The sequence below is a fragment of the Caretta caretta genome, chromosome 6, assembly GCF_965140235.1.
Source record: "Caretta caretta isolate rCarCar2 chromosome 6, rCarCar1.hap1, whole genome shotgun sequence".
NCBI lineage: Eukaryota > Metazoa > Chordata > Testudines > Cheloniidae > Caretta > Caretta caretta.
This window is the reverse complement of record NC_134211.1, coordinates 71,600,677-71,616,592: the sequence shown is the minus strand read 5'-3', so window position 1 is coordinate 71,616,592 and position 15,916 is coordinate 71,600,677. Positions and strand designations below refer to the sequence as shown.

Below are 15,916 nucleotides of genomic sequence, written 5' to 3'. Positions count from 1 at the left end.
CCTTCAACACTTTCACAACAATCTTCTGCTCCTCAATAAGGAAAGTTCGTTTGATTCTGTCACGGACACATTTAGCACACATGGAACCGCCATAGGCTCTGCTAACATGCTTCTTTGTTTTTGACAACCTCATAAGGACCTTGGGGCACACAGCACAAACACCGCGAGGTCTTCCTGGACATACACCACATGCAGACTTTGGTGCCTTGCCAACTTTCTTCAACAATCCTGTTACCTAGTGTCCGGGACAGCCTGGTCTTGTTAGAGGCTGTTGCTAGGTTTTGTCCAAGGCCTGGATTTCTTTTCTGGCTCTGTTCAGATTTTCTTCTCAAGTGCCTGACACTTAATGTAAGGGGACTGTTGCCCCGTTACTAGCATTCAGTGGGGGTGTTTTAGTTGCTAGCTCCCAATACTAAAAGGGGGAAGGGTCGATGGGGAATCAGGACCCTGAGACTGCCAGTCCCAAGGAGCAATGGGGAGCGGCCAATGCTCCATGTCAGCCTGAATGACAGGGTGGACAGGCTAATCAGGGGGTCAGGAGGTCAGGGAGGTCCCATCCTCCGTGTGAGCTGGAATTGTCTGGGTCAGACAGAGTGGGGCTGAGCTAAGGAGAAAGCAGGGGCCCAAGATGAGCTGGGGAGCAGAGCTGGGCCAGATCCAGAGGGACCAGAAAAGCAGCCCAGAGAGAGCAGACCCTGTCCTGGGAGCAGAGCTGCAGCCCCAAAGCCAGAGGCACAGCCCAGAGAGAGCAGACTTGCCCTGGGAGCAGAGCTGCAGCAACCAGAGCCAGAGGGGCCAGAAGAGCAGCCCACGAAGCAGGTCAGTGCTGGGAGCAGAATCACAGAAGCAGCCTGCAGAGCAGACCTGTCCTGGGAGGAGAGCTGTAGCAACCAGAGCCAGAGGGGCCAAAGAAGGAGCCCAGGAAGCTGGAGGCAGAGCAACAGCCGTGCTGAGGCAGAGTGGAGCTGGAGCTAAGACAAAGTGGAGCTGGAGCTGGGGCTGGAGCAGTCCAGAGCTGGGTGTCGTGAGCAGCTGGGGAGAGCGAGGAGGGACCCTGGACAGTGGGCCCAGCACAGGGAGACGCCTCAGCCAGGAGGCTCTGCAGGCCAGATTCGGAGGGGGATTGGTAATCCTGACAGGGCGGTGGCAACGCTGGGAAGAAGGGCCCTGCCACCTACAGCCTGAGAGCGTGTGGCCACCACCAGAGCGAGTGTCCAACCCACAGCATCCCTGCAGCACAGCCAGGGCCTGAGAAGGAGATCTGGGACTTACAAGGAACAGACTGTGAACTGCCCTGACGTTCCAGAGACATTGTTTGTGATCTTCCCTGCCACAGAGTGGGGTGATGTGTTTCCTTTAACCTTTCCCATTTTCCCTTATTCTTTTAAAAATTAATTGTTGATTAAATAACTTGCATTCTTCAAAATTGTATGTAATGATCAGTGGGTCAGAGAAGTGCCCAGTGCAGAGAGAGTACCGTGGAGTGGGGACACCCTAGCCCCTGTCCTAGGTGACCACAGCAGGGTTGGGTGTCGAGCCCCCCAGGAATCCTGGGCCCAGCCTTGTTGGGGTTACGAGGACTCTGCCAGACAGGAGAGTGGAAGGGGGGTCCTCAAGGGCAGGGAGGACACTGGGTAAAGGAAGTGGGAGCGAGGACTCAGATCATTTTGCTAGCCCACTTCACCGGGGTAGTGCAGAAGCCAGGAAAGTTCCCCACAATAGCGGGACTATTCCCCCGCTTACATTAAGGATAAATTTTCAGTGCAAAGTGCAGCAATTTAATTAGGTGACTCCCAGGAGTCACCCAGCCAAATCCCCACACACCAAGCAGAAAATGTGTCTTTCTTTTCTTACTCTCCAAACCAGGCAAAGAAGAATTGAGCTGAGAAATCATGAGCCAGATTAAATATATATTATAGAAGAACGGAAAATATATGATCCAAAATGGTATGTGCAGAGCTACAGAGATGAATTAGGAAAGTGCTAAACTGAACCAGTCTGAGCTTTGATGAGCCAGGCTGGAGTATGTATCATGCTCTCGTGTTGAATGTGTTTTGCTGAGCCAATTTTAACTGGAATATACTTTGCTAAATTGTGCTAATCTGAGCCAGGACATTATGAAATGAGCTATCCTGGGTTGGGCAGAAGATCAGTGGATTTGAAGTGAACTAAAATAAACTGTGCTGAATGTAGACACAAACTAAGATGGGATGTTCTGAGATGATTCATACTGAAAAGTGCAGAGCTGCATTGAAGTGAACTAGATATGTTAAGAAAACATGAGAAGAGATTTCCTTCAGTAGACCTGATCCACCATACAGATGCCAAGGAAAACACTAGAGAGGCAAGGTGGATTTTATTGGACCAACTTCTGTTGGTGAAAGAGACAAGCTTTCGAGCTACATAGAGCTCTTCTTCAGGCCACCAACAGAAGTTGGTCCAATAAAAGATATTACCTCATCTACCTTGTCTCCCTAAAATCCTAGGACCAACACGGCTACAACACTGCAAACAAAAAAGGAAAACAGTGTTCCTTACACCTCCCTAAAGAATCAGCAAACATTCAGAGCTTGATCCTGTACCATTGAGGACAATGGAAACTTTGAAACTCACTTCAGTAGGAGCAGAATGGAGCCCTTGATGCTTCAGGACTTTCTAACCAGGAATCTTAGAGATTCTTTTCATGAAGAGAAATGAGCATGGAATGTAGTGTTTACTTCTCTCACAGTAAACTCTAGCTCTTGAGGTACGAAAAGGAGACCTGCCAGGTTGCTTATTTGTAAAAGGCACCTGCATGTGGTGATGGTGGTAGTGGAGGCGAGAGAGGAGGTAGGAAAATATGGAAAGACTTGGAAAGAATATTATATGTCCACATCAAATACTGTTTCAAAGCTCAAATGCAAAGTTATTTTTCTTTTCTTTTTCACAGCCAAAATGCCACAAGTAAGAAAACTCATTATTTGGCAGTAAATAAGCACATTCCTAATGACTGGGCTTTGTAATGCAATTCACTCAGCATTCCCTAGGTCCTGCCCCTGCCAGCCAGGCCATGTGGATCCAAAGGAGAAGGGGGAAGTATTGTGCAATTGGACTCCTCCTGGAGGATAAAAAACCTTTTTTCCAGTTACAGGATATTCAAGGACAACGGGTATAACAGGCCAGGGGCGGCGCTGCCACGGCCGCCAAACCCCCAGTTGCGGCGGCAAAGTTTTTGCTTTTATTATGCGCCATGCAGGTTCCGGGGCGGCTAACGCAGCACATACGGCCCTCCTCAGCCACCCCGGAACCTGCATGGGGCATATCAAAAGCCTCTTCTACAGACGCTTTTCCCCTGGGCTGTGGGCAGGTTGGGTCCGGAGAGAGGAGGCACGGTGCGGCTTTGGCCAACCTGTCCAGGGCTCCTCCAGGCGGGAGGAGGCTCGGCTCGGCTCGGCTCATGGCTTCGGCCAGCCCAGGCGGGGCTCCTCCGGGCCGGGGGTGGAGAGGCTTGAGGCTTCGACCGGCCCGCCTGGAGCTCCTCCAGGTGTGGGGAGGACGTTCCGGGCTGCGGCGGGCCCGGGATTCCTCCAGGCAGGTGGAGGAGGGGCCTCAGGGCTTCGGCCAGCCCGGGGCTCTTCTGGGAGGGCGGCTTTTGGTTCTGGCCACGGCGGGGGGGAGGGAAGGCACAAGGAGTCTCAGGGCTCCAGCCATGGGGAGGGTGTGGACAGAAGGGGCGGAGCTGGGGGCTAGCCTCCCCAGAGGGGGCTCCACCCACCACCCATGAGTGTATTTAAATCACTCCCTTACATCTCAGCCTCTTTCATCTCCCTTATCCGCTCTTCATCACATACACCCCTCTTATTTCTCTTCTCTCCTTTCTCATCTGTATTTTTCCCTTACTGTTCCTTACTCTCTCTTGCCCTTTCCACTTCTCCATGTGTCTCTCTTCTCTTTCCTTGCCTTACCTTGTATCTCTATTTTAGCTAGCTATCTTTCCTTTCACTTTTATTCTTTTTCTTCCTTTCTCTTTCCACCCTCAGTGCTTAACACCTTCCTTCAGGTCAGAAGGACAACAGAGAACAGCTGGACCTGTCTAATTTACTGATAAACCTTGGATGTGTGGTTTGGCTGTGATCCCGTGGCACACAGCCAACTACCTCAAAGGCAAAGAGCAAAGGAAGGACAATGTGTAACTTCACACAGAACTGTTCCAGCACTGGGTGTGTCATAACGGCTTTAAAAGGGACTTTGATATACATATGAAATAGGTAGTAGTAGTAGTAATATGGTAATGCCTATATGCCCCAACTGAGATCAGGGCCCCATTGTGCTAGGTAGTGTACAAACACACACCCCTGGTCAAAGAGCTTACAGTCTAAGGGCACATCTACATTGGCATAGTTACAGTGCCGGCAGTTACAGCACTGCTCAGAGGGCGCAGAAGGAAAACCGCGGTTGTGTGTTTACACTGCCTGCGGAATAGCGTGTTCACACTTCCAGCGCTATTTGGAGCGGTGCACTCTGGGCAGCTATCCCACAGAGCAGCTCTTTCTCTTTTGCCACTAAGACTTGTGGGAATGCAGAGGGGTCCCAGGGTATCCTGCATCCAGTCCCCATGTATTGCTTCGCATCCCAGCAAACTCTGTGCTTCCATCTGCATATGGTGCCATCTTTCAATGGCTTGTGGGTTTGTGTACTGTGCACCCTGCCCTGCCTCTTTCTGGCTGCAGGAATGGATCCCGAACTGCTGACCAGTATGCTGCTCGTTCTGACCAACATGTGGAGTTATTCCTTAAACTACAAAGTCAAGAGGAGTGCAACGTTAATCTCGCCACGCGTGGTAGATAACGACACGAGATTGCTTGTGGCTTTCACGGAGGTGCTGACTACAGTGCAACGCCACTTTTGGGCTCGGCAAACAAGCACTGAGTGGTGGCATCACATCATGATACACGTCTGGGATGATGAGCAGTGGCTGCAGAACTTTTGCATGAGGAAAGCCACATTCATGGGACTGTGTGATGAGCTTGCCGCAGCCCTGCGGTGCAAGGACACAAGAATGAGAGCTGCCCTGTCATTGTGGAAGCTGGCTACTCCAGACTGCTACCGATCAGTCGCTAACCAGTTCGGAGTGGGAAAGTTGACCGTTGGACTCGTGTTGATGGAAGTGTGCAGGGCCATTAATCGCATCCTGCTCTGAAAGACCGTAACTCTGGGCAACGTGCATGACACTGGGGATGGCTTTGCACAAATGGGCTTCCCCATTTGCGGAGGGGCAAGAGATGGATGTACTCACATTTCAATTCTGGCACCAGACCACCTAACCACCAAGTGCATTAATCACAAGGAGTATTTCTCAATGGTTCTCCAGGCACTTGTGGATCACCGTGGATGTTTCACGGACGTTAAAGCAGGCTGGTCCGGAAAGGTGCATGACACACGCATCTTTCGGAACACTGGCCTGTTCAAGAAGCTGCAATCAGGGACTTTCTGCCCAGACCAGAAGATGACTGTAGGGGAAGTTGAAATGCTCATTGTGATCCTGAAAGACCCCGCCTATGCCTTAATGCAGTGGCTTATGAAGCCATACATGGGGCAACTTGACAGCAGCAAGGAGTGGTTCAACAACAGGCTGAGCAAGTGCAGAATGACTGTTGAGTGTGCATTTGGCCATTTAAAAGCCCGCTGGCGATTGCCTGTATGGGAAGCTGGACTTTGCCGACGACAATATTCCTATGCTTATAGCTGCGTGCTGTACACTCCATAATATTTGTGAAGTGAAGGGTGAAAGCTTCACTCAGGGCTGGATGGCAGAGGCTCAGTGCCTGGAGGCTGAGTTTGAACAGCCAGATACCAGGGCTATTAAAGGGGCACAGTGTGGGAACATAAGGATCAGGGATGCCTTAAGGCAGCAATTTGAGGCTGAAAGTCACTAATATTTGTTGCTATGCTCGGGATTGCAGTGCTTGTAACGCTAGGAGGTGATTGGTGCACATGATGTAAGAAGGGGCCTTAACATAATTGTATGTTGCTTTGTAGTGCTCTTTTTGCTTTCATTTCATAGAATAAAGATTGCTTTCAAACCAACACAATTCTTTTATTAAAAGACAACAACCGGAGGAGAGAGTCAAATGAAAAAAATCATCAGCAGGAAGGGGGAAGGGAACGTCTCAAGAGGAGGAGGGGTCCCAGGATAGCTACAGATTTGTGTAGGTCCAGGGATCATACCCAACCTTCTCCTTTAGAGTACAATGCAATGGGTGCTGTACTTCAGCAGGGCCAAACTGCAGAGGGATGGGTGTTGAGTGCAATGGCTAGTGGGAGTCCACAGTGCTGGACTATGAAGAGAGAGGAGTGGAATGCTGCGGGTAGAGAGTGGAGCCAGGAGGTTGATAAGAGTGTGTTGGTGTGTGTGGAGCGCATGGGAAAGAGTTTTGTGACAGTGGCTGCAGGGGAGGGCGGGCATGGAGCTGCTCGGTTTGAAGAGCTAGTATTGCCTGGAGCGTGCCCACTTGGCGCTCCATAACGTTTAAGAGCCACTCCGTGGCTTCTTTCTGGTGTGCCGCATTCTCCTTTCGGTCCTTCTTCTCGCTATCCCATCACTCCTTCAGTTCCTGCTTCTCAGCAGCAGAATGCATCATAACCTCACGGAGAAAGTCCTCCTTAGTTCTTTGTGGCCGCTTTCTAATTCTGTGCAGCCGTTCTGCCGCCAATAAGGGAGGCTGGCCTCCCAGTGTCATCTCTGAAGTTTAAATGCAACATTATACAGAAGCAGTATTCTTTGCAACACAGACAACACTCATTCAGTGCAACACAGCCAGTACTCTCACACCTGTCACTGACTGGCTGACCCCAGGCAAGCACACAAGACCCCCAAAATGGTGAGTAGCCACAGGAGCAGGGTGAATCACTCTTCCCGGACCCTGCTGTACACTGGGCATGTGGCTCAGCTCGCACTGTATGGGGGGCTTGATAATCATTCCTGTCCCCACACTTTCCACAGGATGTGATCATTATGGAAGATATCTCGCTGCTGAGGGTGAGCAGGGAATCAAGGGAGGGTCTTCTCCAAGCCTGCAGCTTCCGCCCTTGCCCCTACGCGGCTTGCCTGTGTGATGGCACAGTCGCGCAGGAAAGTTACCGTTAATGGGGCAAGAAACAAAGCAGCTCTGCCGAGGAACCTGTGGCAGTGAATTGCCCAGTATCTCCATGAGAGTTTCCTGTGAAGTGAGGGAGTCTATCAACAGTCTGTTTCGCCGCTCAGAATAGGCATGCGGTGGGAGACAAGCCTGATTTCTGCACCCTCCTGCCCCCAACAAATCGCTTCAGCAATTTCCAAAATCAGATTCACTTACCAGGAGCCTCCTCTCCTGTTTGCACTTCGCCAAGATCTGACTGCTGTGACTGGCTAGCCTCCTCCGGGGTAGAAAAGAGCTCCTGACTGCATGCATCTCCAGCCTCTGACTCATCCTCTGCCTCTGGTTCCCCCTCCCCCTCTTCATCCAATATTGCCTCCTCCTGGTTCGGTCCACTCTCAACTGGCACGTAAGCCAATGAAGTATCCACAGGGGACTTCGCAGTGGAGGTGGGGTCGCCACCGAGTATCGCGTCCAGCTCTTTGTGGAACCGGCAGCTCGTGGGCGCAGCACCGGAGCGGCGGTTTGTCTCCCATGCCTTGGGGCAGGCATTCCGCAGCTCCTTCACTTTGACCCTGCACTGCAGTCTTGGCCCCTTTCTGTCATGCCTTGTGAAATCTATCCGTAGGTATCATAATTCCGATGGCCAGAGTTCAGCTGTGACTGCACAGCTTCCTCTCCCCAAATACTGATGAGGTCCAGCAGGGATCGCCTGGTGCATGGAGCAGGCGTGGCCACCTGGAAAGATGCACTGAGACCACTGCACGCATCACCAAGCAAACAGGAAGGGGACTTTCAAATTTGCAAAGGAATGTATGGGGTGGGGATGACGGTTGGTCACCTGAGGGCAGGGAAGTAGAGTTCAAACTGATGACCAGAGAGGCGAGAACAGGCATTGTGGGACACCTCCCGGAGGCCAGTCGCAGCACTGTAACCGCGACGTTGTCTACACTGATACCACAGCGCTGTAGCCCTGGCGCAGAAAGCTGTACGCCTCTCGTCAAGGTGGGTTTTTTTAGAGCATTACAACTGCGCAGTGTCTACACAAAGTGGCTTGGCAGTGTGCACACCGTGGGAGTTACAGCGCAGAAAGCTGCTTTACTGCACAGAAACTTGCCAGTGTAGATAGGGCCTAAATAGACAAGACTGCCAAAGGATGGGAGGAAGGGGGAGACGCGCAGGGGAAGGGGAGGCAAGGGTCGCATGCCCCTCCCCAATTGCCTAGATGGGGGCAAGGGCCCAGCTGCTGCTAGCAACTTCTGCCTTTGGGGCAGGGAGTTTGTTTATAAACAGAGGCAGGGTGATTAAGATAACAAAAGCCTTGTCATTAAATTAAGGATCATTAGATGATCCTGAAAGCATTCCCAGGTACTCCAGTTAAGACAGGAAACAAAGAATAGGAATTCAATAAATGGTCCAGGAGAGAAGTAAGTAGAGGTGTCCCCAGGGGTCTGTACTGGTCTGGGATCAGTGCTGTTCAACATGTTCATAAATGATCTGCAAAAAGGGGTAAACAGTGAGGTGGCAAAGTTTGCAGATGATACAAAATTACTCAAGATAGTTAAGTCCAAAACAGACTGCAAAATATAATCCCAACAATACATACAAAATGATGGTGCTGTTGTTACCCATCAAGAAAGAGATCTTGGAGTCATTTGCAGTACTCTGGAAGCATTAAGTTTCCAGAGTACTGTAAATGTATAAGAATCCTTCTCACTGTACCTATATCATCCTGAACTCATTCTCCACCTTCAGAAGACTTAAAAATGATCTCCAGTCATGAATGGGACAGATGTAACTAAATAATGTAGCTGTCCTTAACGTGCAGGTCACGTGGAGGGTCACTTTTTAGCTTTTAAACACCTTCAGCTGGTGCCCCTCTTTGTGTCCCTCCAACATGTCACCTAATACAGATTGTGCCTCAGTTCCCCGAGAGACTAAGGGCTAGTCTACACTGGGTGTAGTCGCGGCAGAGCTCTGGGAGAGAGCTCTCCCAAGCACTCTTAAAAAACCCATCTCTATGAGGGGTGCAGCTACCAGCCCTGGTAGCTGTGCCCCTCGTGGAGGTGTTTTTTCACACCCCTGAGCGAGAAAATTGCAGCGCTGTAAAGTGCCAGTATAGACAAGCCCTCAGTGACTAAGTGACAGGCGGTCTGTGGCATAGCTGGGAATTGAGCCCAGATCTTCTGAATCCCAACCTACTGCTTAACCACAAGACCTTACTTCTTCTCAAATAGGTACTACATCTGAGATTGTATTGCCCAAGCTACATTGCACAAAACAAGAGCAAAGAATAAGGAGTAGATGAAACTCTTCTAGTTACAATGTCACTAACCTGACCGATAAAAGTAAAGCCACGGTAATAGATTATATCCTATATGAAATTGCTAGCTATAAAAGTAGCAGCATATTTATAATAGGGTCTGAGGATTCCATCTCCCAATCTTTCTTTAAAATTCTATTGCTTGTTTTATTTTATAGTACCAAGAGGCAGGGAAAAGGAAAGGAAACAATAAGCAGAGACTTTACCATCAAATAAATCCTGTCCAATCTATTCAGTAGACATTAAGTTTTATTTTTTCTAGGTAGGCCACATAAGCTATTCTAGAGCTAATAATTGCAATTTATTCAATCCTAATGAGCAAGCCTCTTGCTTAACTGTAGCAGAGAAACATTTTCATAGCTGATACTCAGTAAAGGGGACTCCTTCCCCACTGTGCAGCCAGTACATCTCAACCTGGTCAGGGAATATTAGAGTCATTGGTAGTCTCCATATCCTATCCTTGGGACTCCACTACCACTGGATTATAAAAGCACTTCATCTCCCATCAAGGAAAGATGTATGCTTTTTACACCTTCTAAAAAATCTAGAGCATTAAAGCAGGAAGGGCTTACTCTAAGCAGCTTGAGGATTAGTGGGAGTTGCCAGGATACTTAGCACAGTAATACTCATCCTTTTTGCTTTGGCTTTTTCATAGAAAGTAAAGCCAGGAGGATGCTGTAGTCATGGCTGTGCTCACTGTCACAAAAAAGGTCAAGGTCACTGCCATGGTGAAAATCACAAGCAGGGCCATGGCCATTATCAAGAAAAAAGTTCTGGAGTGAGCTGCTGCAAATTAATCTTCCATTGTTACCCAGTGAAGTTTTCCTGTTCTCTGCCCAAACTGTAGTCAGTGGCACCCATCTGACACCATGCAATACAATGTAATTAAGTCTTTTCTACTCATAACTAGGCATACTTAGCGATGCACTTTTGGAAAAGAAAAACAGTCCGGGTGTTCATATTCTTTGTAATACAAGTTATTCTTGTGAATCCAGTTCAGTAATTGTTTAAAAAGTAGAGTCACACTGGTCCCAGGTGACCTCTCCCTTAAGTGCCCTGGCCATCTATCTCCCAGAGCCGGGCAGTTATGCACACCCCCTTGCTAAAATCCCTGTAAAACACAGGCCCGCTGTCTTTAGGAACCGGGTAGCGCTCATACCAGCGTGGCAGCAGCAGGCCGTGTCCGAGGGCCGGGGCCAGCTGCACTCAGACGGGAGGAAGCAGCGTTGCTCCACTTGGGCTAACGTGTGTGCGCGGGGGAGCAGCGCGGCTCCGGGGAAGGTCAGGCTCTCCTCGAGGGGGGTGCTGCCCGCCCCTGGAGCAGGCCCACTTACCAGCTGGGGCAAGGGAAGGTCTCCATGCCAGGGCTCGCTCCCCCGCTCCTGTGCTGCCAGGACACCTGGTACCAGCCGCTGGTGCTTCCCAGGGCTCCCTCCCCCGCCTCTCGGGGCCAGCGTCAGCGGCGGGTTCCCAGCCTCGAGACTGGTCGTGGCCCCGCCCCGCTCTCAGCCCGGCGCCGCTATTGGGCCACGCACGCGGCTCGGGCCCCTCCCTCGCCCCGCCCCGCGCCCTCTGCGCTTGCGCAGGCGCCCCGCCCGCGGGGGGCGGGCGTTCAGCACCGCCGAGCGCCGGACAGCTCCTTTCCCTCGGCAGCCGGAGCCTGCAGCGAGCCCGGGCGAGCCGCCGCCGCGGGGCGCGGAGGCGAGGCCATGGAGGGAGCGCCGGCCCCGCAGGCGCAGGAGGAGCCGGCGGCCGCCGAGGAGCGGGCGGAGGGGAGGCGCCGGGAGCAGGGGACCTGCTCGCCCAGGTATGACCCGCAGCGCGTCCCTGCACAGCCACCCGGCCCCGCTCGCCTGGGCCTCCCCGCACCGCCGCGGGTCCCCTCCCTCGGCCCGGCGCCAGCCCCTGCCCCGCGCCGCTGCCTCCAGAGGCTCCTTTCCCCGCCTGTCCGCGGCGCCCGGGGACCCGCTGCCTCCCGCCCCCTGCGCCGGCCCCGCCTGGCCCCCGCGGCTGGGATGGCCCTGCCATCCCCCCAGCGCGGGGCCGGGCGGCGGGGACTGCTGCCGGCCCTTCTGAGCCCAGGCAGTCGGGGGTGGGTGAGGGAGCTCCCCACGGGGGCTGCCAGCCTTCACGCCCCCAGCTCGCCTCCTCCTGCCCCCTCCAGGCCTCGCTAAGGTGCAGCACGGTGCGAGTCGCCAAAAGGGTGCGCAGCAGCTGGTGGCGAGAGTACCCGCCAGCCTCCAGCTGCGATTGGCTTTGATCATCCAGTATCACCTGAAGAAGAGACTCGCTGCTAAACACAGGGCTTTCCAGTTCAGTGGGGATGGGACTAACGCCTGAGCATGTTTCACTGATGTTATCAGACAAGCCCCTCTGCACATCTGTCTCCAGATTGGTTTGGCGTTTATCCTCGAATTAAAACGACACACGCTGCCCTAGAGAACCGAAGAGAACTGCCTGTCGCGTCAGCCAGGATTTTCTCAAACAGGGGAGAATACCTAATTCACTTGCCTCATGATTGCACAAACAAGGGAAATATATGCAGATTTTGCACCTATTTCTAGTTCCAGTGTAACATTGAAGGGCAATTAACGTGGGCTGTGGATGGTGTCCTACAGAATAGGAGCCGCACTCCGCATGATTCTGGGGATGACCTATGCCTCAGTAACCGCCACATTTATGACAAGGAAGAGGGAAGCCATTCATGACAGCTACAGATCTGTGAATGGCATTTTTCCCTGCAGGGCACAACAGAATAAAATTCTAACCAGATAATACCAAAGTAAGGAGGCTGAAAGATAGTCATAAGGGAAGACAATGATGTGGCATTAGGATGTAAGACCTGAAAGCATTGGGAATACCTACCTGTTTTATTAGACTGCTTCTGCCTTTAAATAAGGAGACATACACACACTACAAACCTCTGTGGGTGTGGATATGGAGATAATTCTATACCAGAGTGACAGAGAGCTAATCAGATAGTTAGCTGTCAAGTGCTGTTTGCACACACACATTCTGATTTCTCTGTTTCCAATTGATTTGGCATGCAAAACTGTGAGCCCCATATATCATTATGATCTGCATTTGCCTGGGCATGTGATTTAGCCTTATGAATTATAATTTCTGTAACAAAATATGATATATTGTTAAAGAAGTTATTCTTAGTATTTATTATGTGCTTCTCTTAGCATCCATAATGTGCTAGTTGCTGTACAAACACAAAAGAGGGCACATTCCTTGCCCCCAAAAACTTTAATCACAGTCTAAACAAAACTCTGCAGGCTTGGTCATGTCCTTTATGCTATATGTCCCAATGCATAGCTTACAAAATCAGTTACTATGCATATATGCACCCTTACAGTAATTTTCCTATGGAGCCCAATAGTCATGTTGTTATAGGGTAAAGGCAGCCCTAAATATTTAAACAGATTTTCATTTGTTATTCAGGAGGCATAGGTCTTCCAAATTATCTAGATTTTCTAGTTGATCAGTGCATAGCAGAAGATCAGACTAAACTAAATATATACATAAAGGCAAAGAGTTTCACTTTTGCCTAGTACAAATAATAAACTTTACATTAGTGCTGAGATTATTCCAACCTGTCCAAGGAAAGTGGGCAGTCACATCTCCTTAGATAGCTTTGAAAATCTCAGGCAAGAAGTCTGTGAGTTTTGGTTAATAAAATATTCATGTACTATTCTAAAAATAAACCCTTCCTGTAACCATTTCACAACAATTTTTTGGGAATCTGGTGACATAGAAATGACCAGTCAAATCCTGCAACATTTGCTTACTTGAATAATCCTTGCTCAGGTGAGCAGCTCCACTGAAATCAATAGGACTGTATGCATGAGTTACAATTACATGTGTGAGTAAAGATGGCTGGCAGAATCAGACTCCACTTTGACCTTTATCTTGTGGTTTATAGTCTCATGCTCAGTTACAATATAATTTATTGTAATAATGTATAATTAGGCAGTGCCTCCTCCCACATATTATATATATATATATATATATATATAAATATATATACACATAGACATTTGTATGTGGCTTTCTATACAGATCTTGTGTGTGTGTGTATGTGTGTTTGTAAACTAAACATTTAACTTCACATTTCCTGTCTATTGTGAACATTCTACTGAATTTACCATCAGATAGCTATTGATGCCTCAAAAGAATAAGTTTCCTTGGACCTTTTCTAGACTAGGATATAAAGGTGTTGTTTTGGGTGTTTGTTTGTTTAAGTGTATTAGTTGACATTTTAACTAACCCATTGTGTACACAGGGCAAATTGTACTTCGAAATTGTAGAATCATAGGGTTAAAAAGGACCACAGGGGTCATCTAGTCTAACCCCGTGCCAAGATGTGGATTTGTTGTGTTGTGTCTAAACCATAGAAGACAGATCACTATCCAGTCTCCTTTTGAAAACCTCTAGTGAAGGAGCTTCCACAACCTGCCTAGGCAGTCTGTTCCATTGTCCTACTGTTCTTATAGTTAGGAAGTTTTTCCTGAGATTTAATTGAAATCCACTATGCTGCAGTTTGAACCCATTGCCTCTTGTCCTGCCCTCTGTGGCAAGAGAGAACATCTTTTTATGGCAGCCTTTCAAGTATTTGAAGATTGCTATCATGTCCCCCCTTAACCTCCTTTTTTCCAAACTAAACATACCCAGTTCCTGCAGCCTTTGCTCATATGGCTTGCATTCCATCCCTTTGATCATATTTGTCACTTGCTTCTGGATCCTTTCCAGTTTCTCTACATCCTTTCCATACGCTGGTGACCAAAATTGGACACAGTACTCCACTTGAGGCCTTACCAGCACCGAGTAGAGAGGTACTATCACCTCCCATGACTTGCATGCTTTGCCTCTGTTAATGCAACCTAAAATTGCATTTGCCTTTTTTGCAACAGCATTGCATTGCTGACTCATGTTGACATTGTGATCCACCACAACTCTCAGATCCTTTTCTACAGTGCCGCTGCCAAGCCAGTTATCCCTTATTTTGTAGTTATGCATTTGGTTTTTCTTCTCTAAGCATAGTATTTTACATTTGTCTTTGTTGAATTTCATTTTGTTGTCTATAGCCCAGTTCTCCAATTTATCAAGATCCCTCTGAATTTTAGCTCCATCTTCCAAAGTGTTGGCAACCCTCCCTTGCTTTGTGTCATCTGCAAATTTGATCCGTGTGCTCTGTATTCCTACATCCAGGTCATTAATTATATTAAACAACACCAGACCCAGAACAGACCCCTGTGGAACCCCACTTGAGACTTCCCTCCAATCTGACATCATTCCATTAATAGGTTTCAGAGTAGCAGCCGTGTTAGTCTGTATTCACAAAAAGAAAAGGAGTACTTGTGGAACATTAGAGACTCTCAAGGTTCCTTCCCCACTCTGAACGCTAGGGTACAGATGTGGGGACCTGCATGAAAACCTCCTAAGTTTACTTTTACCAGCTTAGGTTAAAACTTCGCCAACGTACAAACTATTTTACCCTTTGCCCTTGGACTTTTGCTGCCATTACCAAAGATCTAACACCGGTATTATTATTATTAGGAAAGAGTTTGTTTGGAAACGTCTTTCCCCCCCAAAATCCTCCCAAATCTTACCCCCTTTTTTCTGGGGAAGGTTTGATAAAAATCCTCACCAATTTGCATAAGTGACCACAGACCCAAACCCTTGGATCTTAAGAACAATGAAAAAAGCATTCAGTTTCTTAAAAGAAGAATTTTAATAGAAGAAAAAGTAAAAAAGAATCACCTCTGTAAAATCAGGATAGTAAATACCTTACAGGATAATTAGATTCAAAACATAGAGAATCCCTCTAGGCAAACCTTAAGTTACAAAAAGACACAAAAACAGGAATATCCATTCCATTCAGCACAGCTTATTTTCTCAGCCATTTAAACAAACAGAATCTAACACATATCTAGCTAGATTACTTACTAAGTTCTAAGACTCCATTCCTGTTCTGTCTCTGGCAAAAGCATCACACAGACAGACCCAGACCCTTTGTTTCTGCCCCCCTCCAGCTTTGAAAGTATCTTGTCTCCTCATTGGTCATTGTGGTCAGGTGCCAGCGAGGTTATCCTAGCTTCTTAACTTTTTACAAGTGAAAGGGTTTTTCCTCTGGCCAGGAGGGATTTTAAAGGTATTTACCCTTCCCTTTATATTTATGACAGAGACTAACAAATTTATTTGAGCATAAGCTTTTGTGAGCTACAGCTCACTTCATCGGATGCATCCGATGAAGTGAGCTGTAGCTCACGAAAGCTTATGCTCAAATAAATTTGTTAGTCTCTGAGGTGCCACAAGCATTCCATTAATAGTTACTCTCTGTTTGTGGTTGTTTAACCAAATATGTATCCACTTAATGGTAGTTCTGCCAAGCCCACATTTCTCCAGCTTACTTATCATAATATCCTGCAGGACTGTGTCAAAAGTCTTGCTGAAGTCCAGGAATATTACGTCC

At 48.7% G+C, this 15,916-nt stretch overlaps 2 protein-coding genes across 6 annotated transcripts in view; one reads left to right on the top strand and one right to left on the bottom strand.

The window, feature by feature from the left end:
* Positions 1 to 10,905, bottom strand: part of CCDC9B (coiled-coil domain containing 9B) — a 147,806-nt gene extending 136,901 nt beyond the window's left edge. For all 4 annotated transcript variants that reach the window (XM_075129706.1, XM_048852804.2, XM_075129705.1 and 1 more), the window contains exon 1: positions 10,773 to 10,905. The gene's annotated coding sequence lies outside the window, so the exon portion shown is untranslated. The remainder of the gene's footprint in view (positions 1 to 10,772) is intronic.
* A 177-nt stretch (positions 10,906 to 11,082) lies between these two features.
* DISP2 (dispatched RND transporter family member 2) overlaps positions 11,083 to 15,916 on the top strand; it is a 38,640-nt gene continuing 33,806 nt past the window's right edge. The window contains exon 1 of one of the 2 annotated variants that reach the window (XM_048852777.2): positions 11,083 to 11,245. In XM_048852777.2, coding sequence (XP_048708734.1) covers positions 11,148 to 11,245 — 98 coding nt within the window. In that variant the 5' untranslated portion in view covers positions 11,083 to 11,147. The remainder of the gene's footprint in view (positions 11,246 to 15,916) is intronic. The other variant, XM_048852778.2, reaches the window with a different exon arrangement.